The 14,944-nt window shown below is 42.3% G+C and overlaps 1 protein-coding gene across 2 annotated transcripts in view; it reads right to left on the minus strand.

Annotated features, from left to right (window-relative positions):
• PIBF1 (progesterone immunomodulatory binding factor 1) overlaps nt 1–14,944 on the minus strand; it is an 843,837-nt gene that overhangs the window by 660,879 nt on the left and 168,014 nt on the right. For both annotated transcript variants that reach the window (XM_069205285.1, XM_069205286.1), the window contains exon 6: nt 13,308–13,441. In XM_069205285.1, coding sequence (XP_069061386.1) covers nt 13,308–13,441 — 134 coding nt within the window. The remainder of the gene's footprint in view (nt 1–13,307; nt 13,442–14,944) is intronic.

Raw genomic sequence — 14,944 nt, forward strand, 5'->3', positions numbered from 1 at the left:
GTTGATATGACAACCCGCAGGTGACACACAGGGATGGCATTACATAACCATATAAGAAAGGACTATCTGAAGGTCACATCCCAAAAAAAGGTGGAGGTTAAGTTACAAAATGCAATCAGTGTTCAAAGACCCCTGAAAATATACACTTAACGTATCTACACCAGAGTTTCTTAACGCAAAAGAGTAAAAAAAAAAAAAGTATAAATAATAATAATAAAAATGGCACACCGTACTGAAAATTATAATCCAAACCAAGTAATTCAAACAATTTTAACACCTGGAACACTGATAAGTGCACATTCCATTCTCCTTTACGTGTGGTGTGGTTATCTCTCAACATTGTATTAGGCCAGCAGAGGTTTTCTTGCTGAACATGTTGCATCTCATCTAATTAATGCAAGATTTTGCAATTTAAAATGCCGGTGACATGTGGAACATGCATTCTGTTAACTGAGTCATCCTCCCAGCTGAACTTGTTGATCAAAGACCTAAATGTGTTCTAGAGACTGCTTTACACAATTTTGAGAATTTACCTTTGTAGAATGGAATACTCAGAAATGAGAGTAGAGCCTTTGCATTGGATATACAAAGCACTGTATTTCTTGTCCATGGGAAGACAGTGCATGGCCCCCGGTGTTGAGTGACTGATATGCCTATACTTTGACAGGAACGTCTGGGTTGGAAGAACGTTAGGGCGAGCTTTAAATTGACTACTAACACATGAACACTGCTGAACACCAAAGGGTACATCATGATTCTGGTTTTCAAGGTTTTTTCTTAAATAAATTATCTAGCTGAGGGTGAAAAGAAGTCCTTCAGTATAGACAAAGCTATACTCCTTTAGCACGGATAACCTCTTTCAGGTTTATCATTTATAAGTAGTATCAATCTGCTATTTTATCACATAATGTGGAAACACTTGATCTCTAGAGAAAGAATGTAGTACCTGAAAGAAAGTGGATCCAAGTTTCTATCCTGAGACCGGTTTTAATAAATCTTCATCTGGTTTAAGTACACCCAGGAATCTGGCAATGTCACATAAAAAGGACTGATCAATTTGTGGAACAATATGTTAGACGATGGATTGGGATGCGGACGGACCAACTGCCTGTGCCAAGAGTAATTCAAGCATTCCATCCATCACCTTGCTGTTTTAGTATTTGCCACCCTACGTTACCTGGGTATGCCCAGACATGGGTCCCGGGCTCACTATGCCACAGGATTCAAGCTAGCCTGGTTTATGAGGGGTGATACCCTGATACCAGCCCCAGGATGCTTGTTTCCAGTCAAGGGAGGACCTGGCTTGGTAGTTCAGGCTGGACTGTTCCTATGGCTGAATGATTTGCATATGGCTGAGTAAAAACTGAGATGGAATGGTGGGCAAAAAAAACAATGGACTGGGATGCGACACCAAGAGATTGCCAGTGGCTGAGATTAATTTAATCATTCCATCACCTTACCGTTTCTACAATGTTAGACGGTTACTGGGCTAAATTAAAACGGTTTCAAGAGAGAGAGACCCATTATAAAAAAGTACAAGTACTGCCAGTAGTATTTGAGAAAACAGTGGTGCTAAATTGTTATCCAAGTTGGTTTTAAAAGAGTAAAAAATAAAACACTCTCCTTAGGAATGACCTGACACGGCGGGAGGGTGTACCTCTATCACTCCCAATGAAGGCAAAGGTTTTTAATGGAGGAAAAAATAGAAGGTGCTAGATCTTGAATTTATAGCAATATTCCAAGCAATCTATCTGATGCCTATCAGACTCTAAGGAATAAATCGATCCAAACTGTTTGCTACATTTTATTTATGTTGATTTCATATTATGAAATATCCATAAATATGCACCTGAAAAAGAGAAATATATACAAGGAATAGATCATGCACAAGTATAAAATACTTATGAAAGCTTATAAAACAATTCAGTAGTCATACTTTATATCACGCTTAACAGAATTATAACAAATTCTCCAAACTATAATTAAAAACAATGATATGGCGTGAATAAAAAGAAAGGAGACATCAAATTTAAACTGCCTTAGCTTGAGCTCCAGGCTATCGTATCCAAGACTTGGCAGAATATATATATTGTTAATAGGATTCTTATTACCAAACAGGGTGCATTTAATCTCGGCATCTGGTACTTTTCTGCAGTAAGTTCCTTTGTTCCTTTTAGTACCAGGTGAACAAAAAAATGTCACATATCCTGTGTGCGACTGAGACACCAACTCTTCACATGGCTAAATTTGGGGTACTAAGTGAGTGATCTTCAAAACAAAATTGTATAAACTTGTATTCTATGGTGACTAGGAGAGATATGGCTTGTACAAGGTGCAGAGGCAGAATTCTCTTTTTGGACAGATGGAGAAAGGATAGATACTGGTACATTACCAGGAAGAAAGGGTCAGGGCTGCCCGAAAAAAAGTAGTCGACTTGGGAGATGCCAGAATGTGATATGGATGCCAACTGGCAGACTATTTGGTCACAAAACAGGAATGGAGCTCATGCTTGATTTCAGTTTATGTAGACATGTCGTTTGAACCATGATCTGCTTCTACTGAAACTAACAGATCATGCTCTTTCACACTAAAAATGCCCCCATTGTAAGTTTTCAATAAAATGAACGCAATCATAAAAACATTTAAAAAATAAATGAAAGAGCGAACGTGATGAAAACTGAGTGATCCAGACACAGCTCGTCAGAGTTGGGCTTCTTGGAAAGTGTGAATTTGTTCTGACCATGTTTTGCAGAGATTTTGTATGTGATAACAGTCCCATGTCGTCTGCAGTGGTGGAGAAAGTGGGGGAAGAGAGGGCAATGTAATTTCGGTGTATCTTGATTGTTATGATGTGAAATTTGAATAAAACAGATTAAAAAATATAAATGAATAAAAGAGCAAAAAAAAAAAAAACACCTTTAACCACTTGCGTGCATCTGACAGTCTAGAGCCGTCCAATGCTACAGTACTCATGCGAGTCGGACAGCTCCTGGCCGTCCAGGCACACAGTACTGGAAATCTCTCTGGTGCCAGCACCAGAGAGATTTCCTCTCTTACAAAAAACAGCCTCGGAAGACAGGGAACAGCTTCCCCATCTCCCAAGGATGTTTTTTGGTTGTTAGAAAATTGGTGGCACGCTGACATAATTTCTCTGAAACCTAAAGTGAAATGAGACGATCAGCTCATTTCACTTTCTCTGTATTGGTGCTCATAGAGCTATCTCAGCCCCCTGAGCACCGAACCAGACGGGAATCTCCCCTTTCCAATAGTACCTTTCCCAAGTGGACCCTTGCTTGGGGATTGCCAAGAAGGGTGATCCCCAAGCAGGTATCCACTCCACTCCACTAGACACCAGGGATGGGGAGTGGCCCCTTGGGCAAGGGCTTTTTCTACCCCAATACTTTTATGGTGCAATTCAGTCTTTCTGCCCCCGCAGGGGTTCAAATGGGAGCAACAGCTCCTGATCTTCCTTGGGGGAGGTGGGCAGAAAGCCCACTGGCACACCAGGGATTATTTGATTTATTTGCACATCAGGGAGTATTTCATTTACTTAGTGATGGGGTGAGGGCTGCTCAAGATGGGAGTGTCAATGCCTGCTCAGGATGGGAGTGTCAATGCCTCAACACCCATAAAAAAAGGGCACAGTCTTTCTGCCCCTGATCAGCCCCCCGGGAGCAAAAAGCCCAATAGGCATCATGGACTATTTGTTTTATGAGTGTGGGGCCTTCCCCACTTGTGTGGCTGGGCCTAGTGCCAGCGACAGGAACAGACCGAACCGAGGTAAAAAAAAAAAAATTTAAAAAAAGAGTCTCAATGCAAGGCTTCTTATTGTCCTTGGTTTGAACCGTTCATGTCATGGCATTGGGCCCAGCCACATATGTTGGGCAGCATTTTTATTGGCGCAGGTGGGGCAATGCTGGGTGGTAGGAATTTTGCACATTACCTGCAGATTCCAGAAGCTTCCATCAGAGAAATCTAAGGAAAATGTGTGATTTCAGGAAATGTTTGAGGTTTGCAGGGCACTGTTAGTAAAAAAAAAAAAAACTAATGAGATCCACGCAAGTCACACCATCCTGGATTCCCCTTGGCATCTAGTTTTCAAACATTTACAAGGTTGTTTAGGTTTCCCTAGCTGCCAGCTGAGCTAGGGCTCACAATCTAGATACACCCACATTGGAAAAAGAGGGTTAGTTTTTAGTAGAAAAATATACTGCATACATGTTGTGTTTTGGGAATAATTTCTGTTGGTGGCACTAGCTCTACCCACACAAGTGAGATACCATTTTTACCAGAAGAATTGGGGAATGCCGGGTGGAAGAAACTTTGTGGCTCCCCACACTTTCGGGAACTTTCATTCAGAGAAATGTAAGGAAAATAGGATTTTTTGTCAATGTTTGAGGTTTACAAGGGATTCTGGGTGAAAAAAACGTGGATAGAGACACACAAGCCAGCCCACCCTTGATACTCCGAGATGTCTAGTTTTAAAAAAAATGTACAGGTTGGGTGAGATTCCCTAGGTGCTGGCTGAGCTAGGGTCCAATATCGAAAGCTACTAACATTGGAAAAAGTATCAGTTTTCTCTGGAAAAACATGATGTGTCCATGTTCTGTTTTTAGCCGCTTCCTGTCGAGGGCACTAGGCCTACCCACACAAGTGAGATACCATTTTGATCTGAAGACTTGTGGGAACATAGAATAGTAGAACAATTGTTATTACCAATTAGATTTCGCTGCATTTGTGCCTTTCAAATGTAAACCTGTGTATAAGAAAGATGGAATTTTTAAACATATCCTCCAAATCATACGCTAGCATGGGTATCCACAAATTCAGAGATGTAGAGATAACCACTGCTCCTAAACTCTATATCTTCCGCCCATTTCATAAATACATAGGTTTCCTTGATACCCATTTTTCACCCTGCCTATTTCGCTATAAGAATTGGTCTGTACTTGGTACTCAATGAAAAACCATTTTACGGTGCAGCTCAGTTGTTGGCTCTGGTCACCTTGGGTTCTTGGAGAACCCGCAAACCTTACATATCCCCGCAACCAGAAGCATCTAGTAGATGTAATGGTATACTGCTTTTGTCAAGCAGCCATTTGTGACAAAAAGTTACAGAAGAAAAAGTTGTTACAAATGCCTCTTTTTTTTCCTACTCATTTTCAATTCTTTTTTCAACCTTTATTAATTTCCTTGGTAAAACTTTGAGGGATCTACACATTTGATCCCTTGCTGAATTTGGTGTACCTTTCAGAAATGTATAACTTTTCTGGATCACCTATGGGTTTTACATTGGTTTCCACCACAAACTGGAAGTCGGTTTGGAGCACAAAAAAATATGGCAAATAGGCTACCTAGTAGAAAAATTCTAAAACTGTGGTATTTTTTTTTTTTTTTTATTCAGCTCCGCATGTTCCTGAAAGATGGGAAGATGGTGACTTTAGCACAGCAAACCGTTTGTGGATGTCATTTTCAGGGGGGAAAAAAGAAGACATTCATCTGGAGCACCTTTTCCCTATTTTTCTCAAAAAACTCAAAATTTTGCTTCACTTTGAATAAGCGTTCTCCCAGCAAAAGTGTGGTAAAAAAACACTCCTGTGATGACAGAAAAGGGTTATGTTCTGTAGGGAACTCATATAATCTACTGTACTCAATTGCATTTATTACTGCCAGGAGTAAATGTTTAATTTCAAGCATTATTTAGTTTAGTGACAGAAAATTCAGTAACTGAAGACAAAATGTTCCACTGGCTACTTATTTTTTTTTTTTAATGATCCGTGGCATTATTGCCACAGGTGGAATTAATGTACTGTTGGCAATAATCCGCAATTACACTACCACAGAAGTTACCACTCGGTAAACTGGTAATCTGGACAACTGTCAGTTTATCACTGGTGATATTTTCCCAACTACATGACCTCTGGAAACTCATGCAAGGCTTCACCATAAAATGCTCAGCTAGTTATCATAAGGTTACCTTTTTATACAATCCGAGAAGAATCACACCTAAATCAGTCGGGAAAAAGTGATCCTGATTCATGAGACACAGATTCACTCTGACACCTATACAAAGATTCTGTGTACAGTATAAGGCTATATTAGATGAGGCGGGCAATCGCTTATGAATAGGAAAACAATTACATTACTTTCAACCAGGGATCCATAAGCTTTGCGGTGTACAAACTTTGCTATTCTTTGAACAATATCCATTTCTCAAGATCAGCAAAACAGTTAGATGTTGATGTTTACATTCATTACAGTAGCTGAACCTACTGCTATAACAGAAGGGAGGGTGCAATGCACCCCATTGTTCCAATACTCACCTAACATGCTCCCTAAATTCTTGCACTCTGCTGCCTTACATCAAGATGGATTCTAGAGGAAGCAAGCTATCATCAAGACAATATAAAAAAGTGGGGAAGGGCTAAAGACTAGAAGGATTTTAAAATGAATGTGACACGGCCACTAACCAGCTGAAACTTACACAGTACATGGGCAACATAATCCGCCGACTGTAATGCATGGCAATCCAGTTTCTGTATGTAGGGACCACACACTTTCTAACCCGAGGACAAATAGTGCAAACCAACAAGTATTACTTTAATTTCTTGAGAGGAAATAAACCAAAGGACGGAAAATAAAGTGGGCAGCTTCATTTAACAAAAACAAACAAAAAAATAATATCTAAAAACATTTCAGTCTAAGTGGTCTGTTTTAAGAGCATGTTTGCTCTTTTTCCCCTTTTTACTAAGAGTTCAGAGGTGTACAGCCTTACTGTTCAAGCAATATAACTTTGCCTTTGTTAGTAGGTGGTGCCATATTAGTCACTAGTTTTGCTGTTGTTAATAAGGGGGGGTGGGGCAATGACTGTGCACCATCTCTGTGGTGCACAGTCTATCAGCCTCCCAACAGTTTCTCTACCTCTGTGCCCATGTCTGTAACTTAGTGCGGGCATAAAGGCTAAGTGTTCCCTCATTGGCAGGAGAATCACACCAACACGCAAGTGAAAGAATGGCCCCCACCATGACTGCGATGGCACAAAATGTGCACGGGCTAATCTATATTACAGAAGGGGCCACACAAGCAACTGTTGCACCTACTATAACACCAAAGTGCAACAGAGGTGCAAGAAGAGGGCACAAATGGCTGTTGAACCCTAAGGGCATTTTTAGTAAAATGGTATTAGGTTTAAACCTGGTTGATGTGAAACAATCTACAGAGTGTGACTCCAGTATTCATGTTCAATTACATTACTTTCTACTTTCAGGGACGACCTTGATGCATGATTAGAGGTCAACTATGCCTCTTCTAGATTATTTCCGTCTCATGCAGGTTATCTGGTAGGAAATTAGGAGGTTTATCATGTTATGCAGTAAGACCTTCTCATATCTGGAGGAAAACTTCAGAGACGTTAACTACTTTAATGGCAAGGCACATCATCATGATATTTTCATGGATATTTTGATGGACTCTGTCCATTTGCTGTGTATCAGGGGAAAGGAAAAAAAAAGCTGCAGAATTTAATGAATGGGTCTTGGCCACAATGATAAAATGCTTGGGTAAATAGTTACTGTACCTACGTGTTATCATCCAATTTGACCACAATATAATCAATTTCTGCTGAAACTGGATATGGATAAAGTCATGTATTCGCATGAGGGTGGGTTCGTGAGTATTATAAGACAGTCAGTTGTTAAATAAATCCCATAACCAATCCCACAACTCCCCATCATCTTGAGGCTAACTGTCCATATAACACTCATATTTGTCATTCTCACTTCTGTGTCTCCCTTTAGCAAACGGTACATTTCATTTTGTTTAGCCTTACATGAGGTAAAACATATATATATTTTTTTGAAAATCTACCAATTCTACAAACATTCATCAGAGGAGAAAAGGCACCTTCATCACTCTTGCAACGTTTCCCCTATTTTGGAATTCTTTCAGGGTGTAATGCAACTGATTAATGATAAGCTCAGTAGTGACCATGATGGCATGGCACACAGACCTCTGACAAGCAAAGTTGTAAAGCTTGGGAAATTCTGCCGCAGGGCGAGGCAATGACAACTTCAGGAGGAGACGACAAATTGTCTTTGAACAGTGACAGCAAGGGAGCAAACTTCCGATTGACAGAGCATGCAATGACATTAAAACTGTGGCACCATTTTGCCTGCCTGACCTACCATCTTCTGGCTTTGCGTTTTGTGCCCTGGGGTCAGTTTCAACACTTATAAATTTGCGAGAGGAGCTGGAAAGGCTCCTTACCTCTGAACCCAGAGATATAGCACTGCATGTAAGCTTTTTTGGTGAAATTTCTAAATTAAGGTATTAATTTTATTCATTTTAATTAATAGAGGTATTTTTCCAAATAATTAACAGTGGCTCAAATGATATGCAAAATTAAATCAGGATCACAAACTTGCAAGTGAGACAGGGGCTCCTTTGACCTTCAGACGGACAGGGTTGGGTTTGAGCAGATGTAGGAAGTTGGCTCTGTATGCACTATTTCAAAGTAAGGAATAGTATGCACAGAGTCCAAGGGTTCCCCTTAGAGGTAAGATAGTGGCAAAAAGAGATAATACTAATGCTCTATTTTGTGGTAGTGTGGTCGAGCAGTAGGCTTATCAAAGGAGTAGTGTTAAGCATTTGTTGTACATACACACAGGCAATAAATGAGGAACACACACTCAGAGACAAATCCAGGCCAATAGGTTTTGTTATAGAAAAATATATTTTCTTAGTTTATTTTAAGAACCACAGGTTCAAATTCTACGTGTAATATCTCATTTGAAAGGTATTACAGGTAAGTACTTTAGGAACTTTGAATAATCACAGTAGCATATATACTTTTTACATAAAACACAATAAGCTGTTTTAAAAGTGGACACTGCAATTTTCACAGTTCCTGGGGGAGGTAAAGTAATGTTACTTTTTGCAGGTAAGTAAACCACCTACAGGGTTAAGATTGGGGTCCAAGGTAGGCCACCGTTGGGGGTTCAGAGCAACCCCAAAGTCACCACACCAGCAGCTCAGGGCCGGTCAGGTGCAGAGTTCAAAGTGGTGCCCAAAACGCATAGGCTTCAATGGAGAGAAGGGGGTGCCCCAGTTCCAGTCTGCCAGCAGGTAAGTACCCGCATCTTCGGAGGGCAGACCAGGGGGGTTTTGTAGGGCACCGGGGGGGACACAAGTCCACACAAAAAGTACACCCTCAGCAGCGCGGGGGCAGCCGGGTGCAGTGTGCAAACAAGCGTCGGGTTCGCAATAGGATTCAATGGGAGACCAAGGGGTCTCTTCAGCGGTGCAGGCAGGCAAGGGGGGGGGGGCTCCTCGGGGTAGCCACCACCTGGACAAGGGAGAGGGCCTCCTGGGGGTCACTCCTGCACTGAAGTTCCATTCCTTCAGGTGCTGGGGGCTGCGGTCTTTTCCAGCCGTCGGGATTTTAGAGTCAGGCAGTCGCGGTCAGGGGGAGCCTCGGGATTCCCTCTGCAGGCGTCGCTGTGGGGGTTCAGGGGGGACAACTTTGGTTACTCACAGTCTCGGAGTCGCCGGAGGGTCCTCCCTGAGGTGTTGTTTCTCCACCAGTCGAGTCGGGGTCGCCGGGTGCAGTATTGCAAGTCTCACGCTTCTTGCTCCTCTGTAACAAAGTTGCAGTCTTTTTGGAGCAGGTCCGCTGTCCTCGGGAGTTTCTTGTTCCTCTTGAAGCAGGGCAGTCCTCTGAGGATTCAGAGGTCGCTGGTCCTGGAGAAAGCGTCGCTGGAGCAGGGTTCTTTAGAAGGCAGGAGACAGGCCGGTAGGACTGGGGCCAAAGCAGTTGGTGTCTTCTTCCTTCTTCTGCAGGGGTTTTCAGCTCAGCAGTCTTCTTCTTCGGTAAGTTGCAGGAATCTAAATTCTTAGGTTCAGGGGAGCCCTTAAATACTAAATTTAAGGGCGTGTTTAGGTCTGGGGGGTTAGTAGCCAATGGCTACTAGCCCTGAGGGTGGGTTCACCCTCTTTGTGCCTCCTCCCAAGGGGAGGGGGTCACATTCCTATCCCTATTGGGGGAATCCTCCTTCTACAAGATGGAGGATTTCTAAAAGTCAGAGTCACCTCAGCTCAGGACACCTTAGGGGCTGTCCTGACTGGCCAGTGACTCCTCCTTGTTTTTCTCATTATCTCTCCTGGACTTGCCGCCAAAAGTGGGGGCTGGGTCCAGGGGCGGGCATCTCCACTAGCTGGATTGCCCTGGGGCATTGTAACACGAAGCTTGAGCCTTTGAAGCTCACTGCTAGGTGTTACAGTTCCTGCAGGGGGGAGGTGTGAAGCACCTCCACCCAGAGCAGGCTTTGTTTCTGTCCTCAGAGAGCACAAAGGCTCTCACCGCATGGGGTCAGAAACTCGTCTCTCAGCAGCAGGCTGGCAGAGACCAGTCAGTCCTGCACTGAACAATTGGGTAAAATACAGGGTGCATCTCTAAGATGCACTCTGTGTGCATTTTTTAATAAATCCAACACTGGCATCAGTGTGGGTTTATTATTCTGAGAAGTTTGATACTAAACTTCCCAGTATTCAGTGTAGCCATTATGGAGCTGTGGAGTTCGTTTTTGACAGACTCCCAGACCATATACTCTTATGGCTACCCTGCACTTACAATGTCTAAGGTTTTGCTTAGACACTGTAGGGGCATAGTGCTCATGCACATATGCCCTCACCTGTGGTATAGTGCACCCTGCCTTAGGGCTGTGAGGCCTACTAGAGGGGTGACTTACCTATGCCACAGGCAGTGTGAGGTTGGCATGGCACCCTGAGGGGAGTGCCATGTCGACTTAGTCATTTTCTCCCCACCAGCACACACAAGCTGGCAAGCAGTGTCTGTGCTGAGTGAGGGGTCCCTAGGGTGGCATAAGACATGCTGCAGCCCTTAGAGACCTTCCATGGCATCAGGGCCCTTGGTACCAGGGGTACCACTTACAAGGGACTTACCTGGGTGCCAGGGTTGTGCCAATTGTGGAGACAATGGTACATTTTAGGTGAAAGGACACTGGTGCTGGGGCCTGGTTAGCAGGGTCCCAGCACACTTCTCAGTCAAGTCAGCATCAGTATCAGGCAAAAAGTGGGGGGTAACTGCAACAGGGAGACATTTCTTTACAGCAGATGTAAAAGAAAAGGCTGTTCCATTTTTGTGGGCAAGTAAAAGAATTTTCGGAAGAGAGGTTCGGCACAGAAGAGGAATGAAAACAAGACTAGGTTGAGAGGCAGAACATTACTAGATGGAGTATAGGCAAAGACAACAGAACAAGAGCATGGACAAGAACATGTGTCGTAGTTGGACTTTCGCTCCTTAGTGAGACTGCTGGTTTAGGGGTGACACCACTTTTGTTTGTAGGCATCTGAGTCACTCCTGCAAGTCGCAACTGTCAGGCCAACCCTCCTGACTCTCAGAGGCAGTACCTCACCAAAACTCAGAAAGTAAAGGTGATTTCTGGCAACCTTACGCATGGACTCTAAATTAGACCTCTCAGGAAAGTCGTGGTGGAAGAGAAGTTACCCTTTTCTCTTGTTAGCAGTAAGTTACATACACACAAAGGCAATGAAGGAGATGCAGGAGAGTTTTCAATAGATTTACTGAAAAGAGTGCAATCTACGACATAATGCATGTACTGCAATGATTAGGATAATGAACAGTAATAAAATCAGAACGGTGAAGATGAGAGTTGTGAATATAAAACCCCCAACCATCTTACAATAAACATTAGATATAAAATTCCTAACCAAGGAAGCCTAATCCTACACCTAACGATAGCTGGGTGTGATAACCCTAATCTATCAGTACCATGTCCATGAGACGTGCTCCCCAACCCTTGCTATCTTGGAATGAGGTCTCTAGGTCAGACTCTGTGGTGACACAAAAGCTGAGTTCTGCAGCAAGGTGACGGGCAGCATAATGGCACCTGGAAGGAACCCCTTAATGACCTTGTCCATGTGAGATGTATTTATACAGATCATATAGGATCCCTGACGCAGGTATGTTCGACTTGTGTCAGCAATTGCATAAACAATCCCTAACAAGTGCACATGATGTTCCTATCACACGTAAGTGAGAAAAGGACAACAATACCTACGTGTTCACAGATAGTGACCCTGATAATGACACCTTTTCAGAATGGCACTGATAACGAAAATCAAAACAATCCTTATAAAATGCAAGCAATGAAAAATCTAAACGAAATAATAAAATTTATGGAATAAAACAGAGAATGCTAAGTGGGTTAAAGGTCACTAGGTGACTGGGGGCACAGGCCTGCAAGCCAGAGGCTACACTTCCATGTCCCAGGGGAAAACTAAAATGGATTCACAACACATGACCACAGCTTAAAATGATGGAGCAAATGAAACCAGTTGAGAGTGTAATTGTATGGAGAGAGGAGAATCGCGTTCATCCTCTGAAGGCGTTTCATTATCATAATAGAACATAAAACAGGAGCTCTTTCCTAGCTCTCTTTGGAGTTGTTACTGAGAAAAGGGTAGTGATTATTTCATAATTTGCAACATCAGGGGTATGCAGACAGTCTACATTTGGATCTTGATCAATAAGTTACTTCTGGCCATACCATCTAGACTCTAAAAAAAGTTTTTCAAATGTACATTGGATGCTCAGCCTTGACTGAATTCCAAATATAGACTCTTCTGTGAGAAGTGGCACTGCTTGATGTGGCAGGCATCGCGGCTACGTCAGGAACCTCTCTCAAACTTTAAAATGCATTTCCAAGTGTTAGAAGCAACAAGATTTAGCTCATAATGACAGTTGCTGTTTTCTTTTTCAAATGTAGCAGACACTGTTTTCCGTAAGAGCTTACAACAGGGGCTTTCAGGATGAGGGGACCATTAGCAGCTAAGCTGATGCAGCCTCACTTTGACACACATGAATCACAAACAGACCTTTTGTTAGGTAATATGTAATTTCCAAGATAACAATGTCAGTTTAACATGAATTTAGTGATAACATTTTGTTATATCCTATATCCAGGTGGGAGCGCGAGAAGGTGAACGTGAGAATGTGTGTGCTGTGTGTGCGCGAGGAAAAAGGAATGGAGAATGGTGAGCGTGGGATGGAATGGAAGGTGCGTGAGAGGAGAGAGTGGACGGCTGCGGAGAGAGAGGGAGGTCGGGATGCTTTCTCTACGGAAAGAATTACTGTTTCTTCAATAAACTACACGAGTTACTTCTGGAGCTGTGTCCTGGTTTTACGTATGCTTCGATATTACACATTTTCAAACATCAATGTAACAGAATATGATGGAATATAGCACTGACCATGCAACTATGCATACCTTTTGACTTTATCATAGTTTTCTTGTTTGTAGTCACCTCGTTTAATTAATTGTTTTGTGTCTGCCAATTCCAGTGTTAATCGCTGACATCTAACTTCCAGGTCTGAACGGCTTTTTCTTTCATCTTCATAACCCTAAAGCAAAACTCACTTTGTTAACAATGTTTTCAGAGATAATAGGATTATTTAGACAACAAACAATGTCGCTGCTGTGTTTCACAGCTTTAAACTGAACAATGATCTAAAATAGTGTTTTAAACTGAAGAACGATGATCTAAAATAGCACTTTAAACTGAATAACAATGATGTAAAATAGTGGTTCTTATCCTTTGGTCAAAGTACCCCTGTGGATCTGCGAAGCCTACTCACCGTTTGTGACTACTCTGAAAATGTAACAATATTAACAGATTAATAACGTGTATATATAACCAAAATAGAAAAATGATTTTTTTAACATTCTGTAAATGTAAACTGGAGGCTAAAAATGAATTTGGTATACTTCGATTGATTTGTGGGCATCAAACAGAATATAGTATAGCGAAGGGTTACCCTAATTGACTTATGAAAAACTCAAAGCTTCTAATTACCAAGATAATTTTTTTGTATTGTGTTTGTGAATAAAAAAAAAACATCATCATTTGTGTATTGTTTTCCGGTTCAAATCAATGACATTGAAGGTCCCTCAAGTAGTAATAATGACACAGTGGAGGTCGTGGAGTCCAATAATTATTCACCTTGGGTCCCGAGACTCCAGTATTAAGTGGTGGTTCACAGAAGTCAAAAGGTTAAGAACCAATGAGCTAAAAAATACATTCCATGTTACTCTTGATACCGCCGCCTTATTGCTGTGGTTCGCTCAGCTCAGCTATATTTTAGGAGAAAGGGCAAAACGCAATGGAGCTTTCTCGCAGTCAATGCTGACAGCAGCTTCAATTATGCTCCAGATGTGAGAAAAGGGGCCCATTTCTGTGTTGACAACCCGACCAAATAATCTGCCCTTACTACAAACAATAAATTGAGCCTTCGCCGCAAGAAACTGTTCCAGACAAAATGCGGAAAGGCCGGGACACACACGTGTGTGTCTCAGCAACTGCGCCATACAGTGTCAGGACAGCACTGATCACATGAGACCAGATGATCTGACATGGATGTGAGAAAACCGATTTCGAGATTTTCCTGACGTTTCCTTTTGTCACTGGGGCGTCTACCTGGTACTGCCCTGCATAGTATAAAATACAATAAAAACATTTAAAAATATAGTTGACTGCTTAAACCAGTTGTCTACTAGTGTAAAGCACTTGCTTGGTTTTCTTCTATTTTAACTTTGAGATGCACATGCTGTTGTGCCCGAGCACAGCGCCTTAGGGTGTTACTGTGCGTTCGGTATTCCCACTATTCCAGAAAACAGCCTTGGTTAATATAGCGAACACAACAGGGGCAGCTGGTGTTCAAGGGCTAAGGGGCTGCGCCCCTAGCCTTTTCTGGCCTCTCTAGTGAAGCATATATTTAATTACATGATGAAAGTAAAACATTTTCTGCACAACAGTTTCCGAGTGAAAGTTGTGCACTTTCAAAAGCCCCACTGCGCCTGCGTCAGTATGTGGCTGAAAGCTGCACAGTAGGGCTGACAGGGCTTGC

Source organism: Pleurodeles waltl, chromosome 8 (genome assembly GCF_031143425.1).
Source record: "Pleurodeles waltl isolate 20211129_DDA chromosome 8, aPleWal1.hap1.20221129, whole genome shotgun sequence".
NCBI classification, from domain to species: Eukaryota; Metazoa; Chordata; class Amphibia; order Caudata; family Salamandridae; genus Pleurodeles; species Pleurodeles waltl.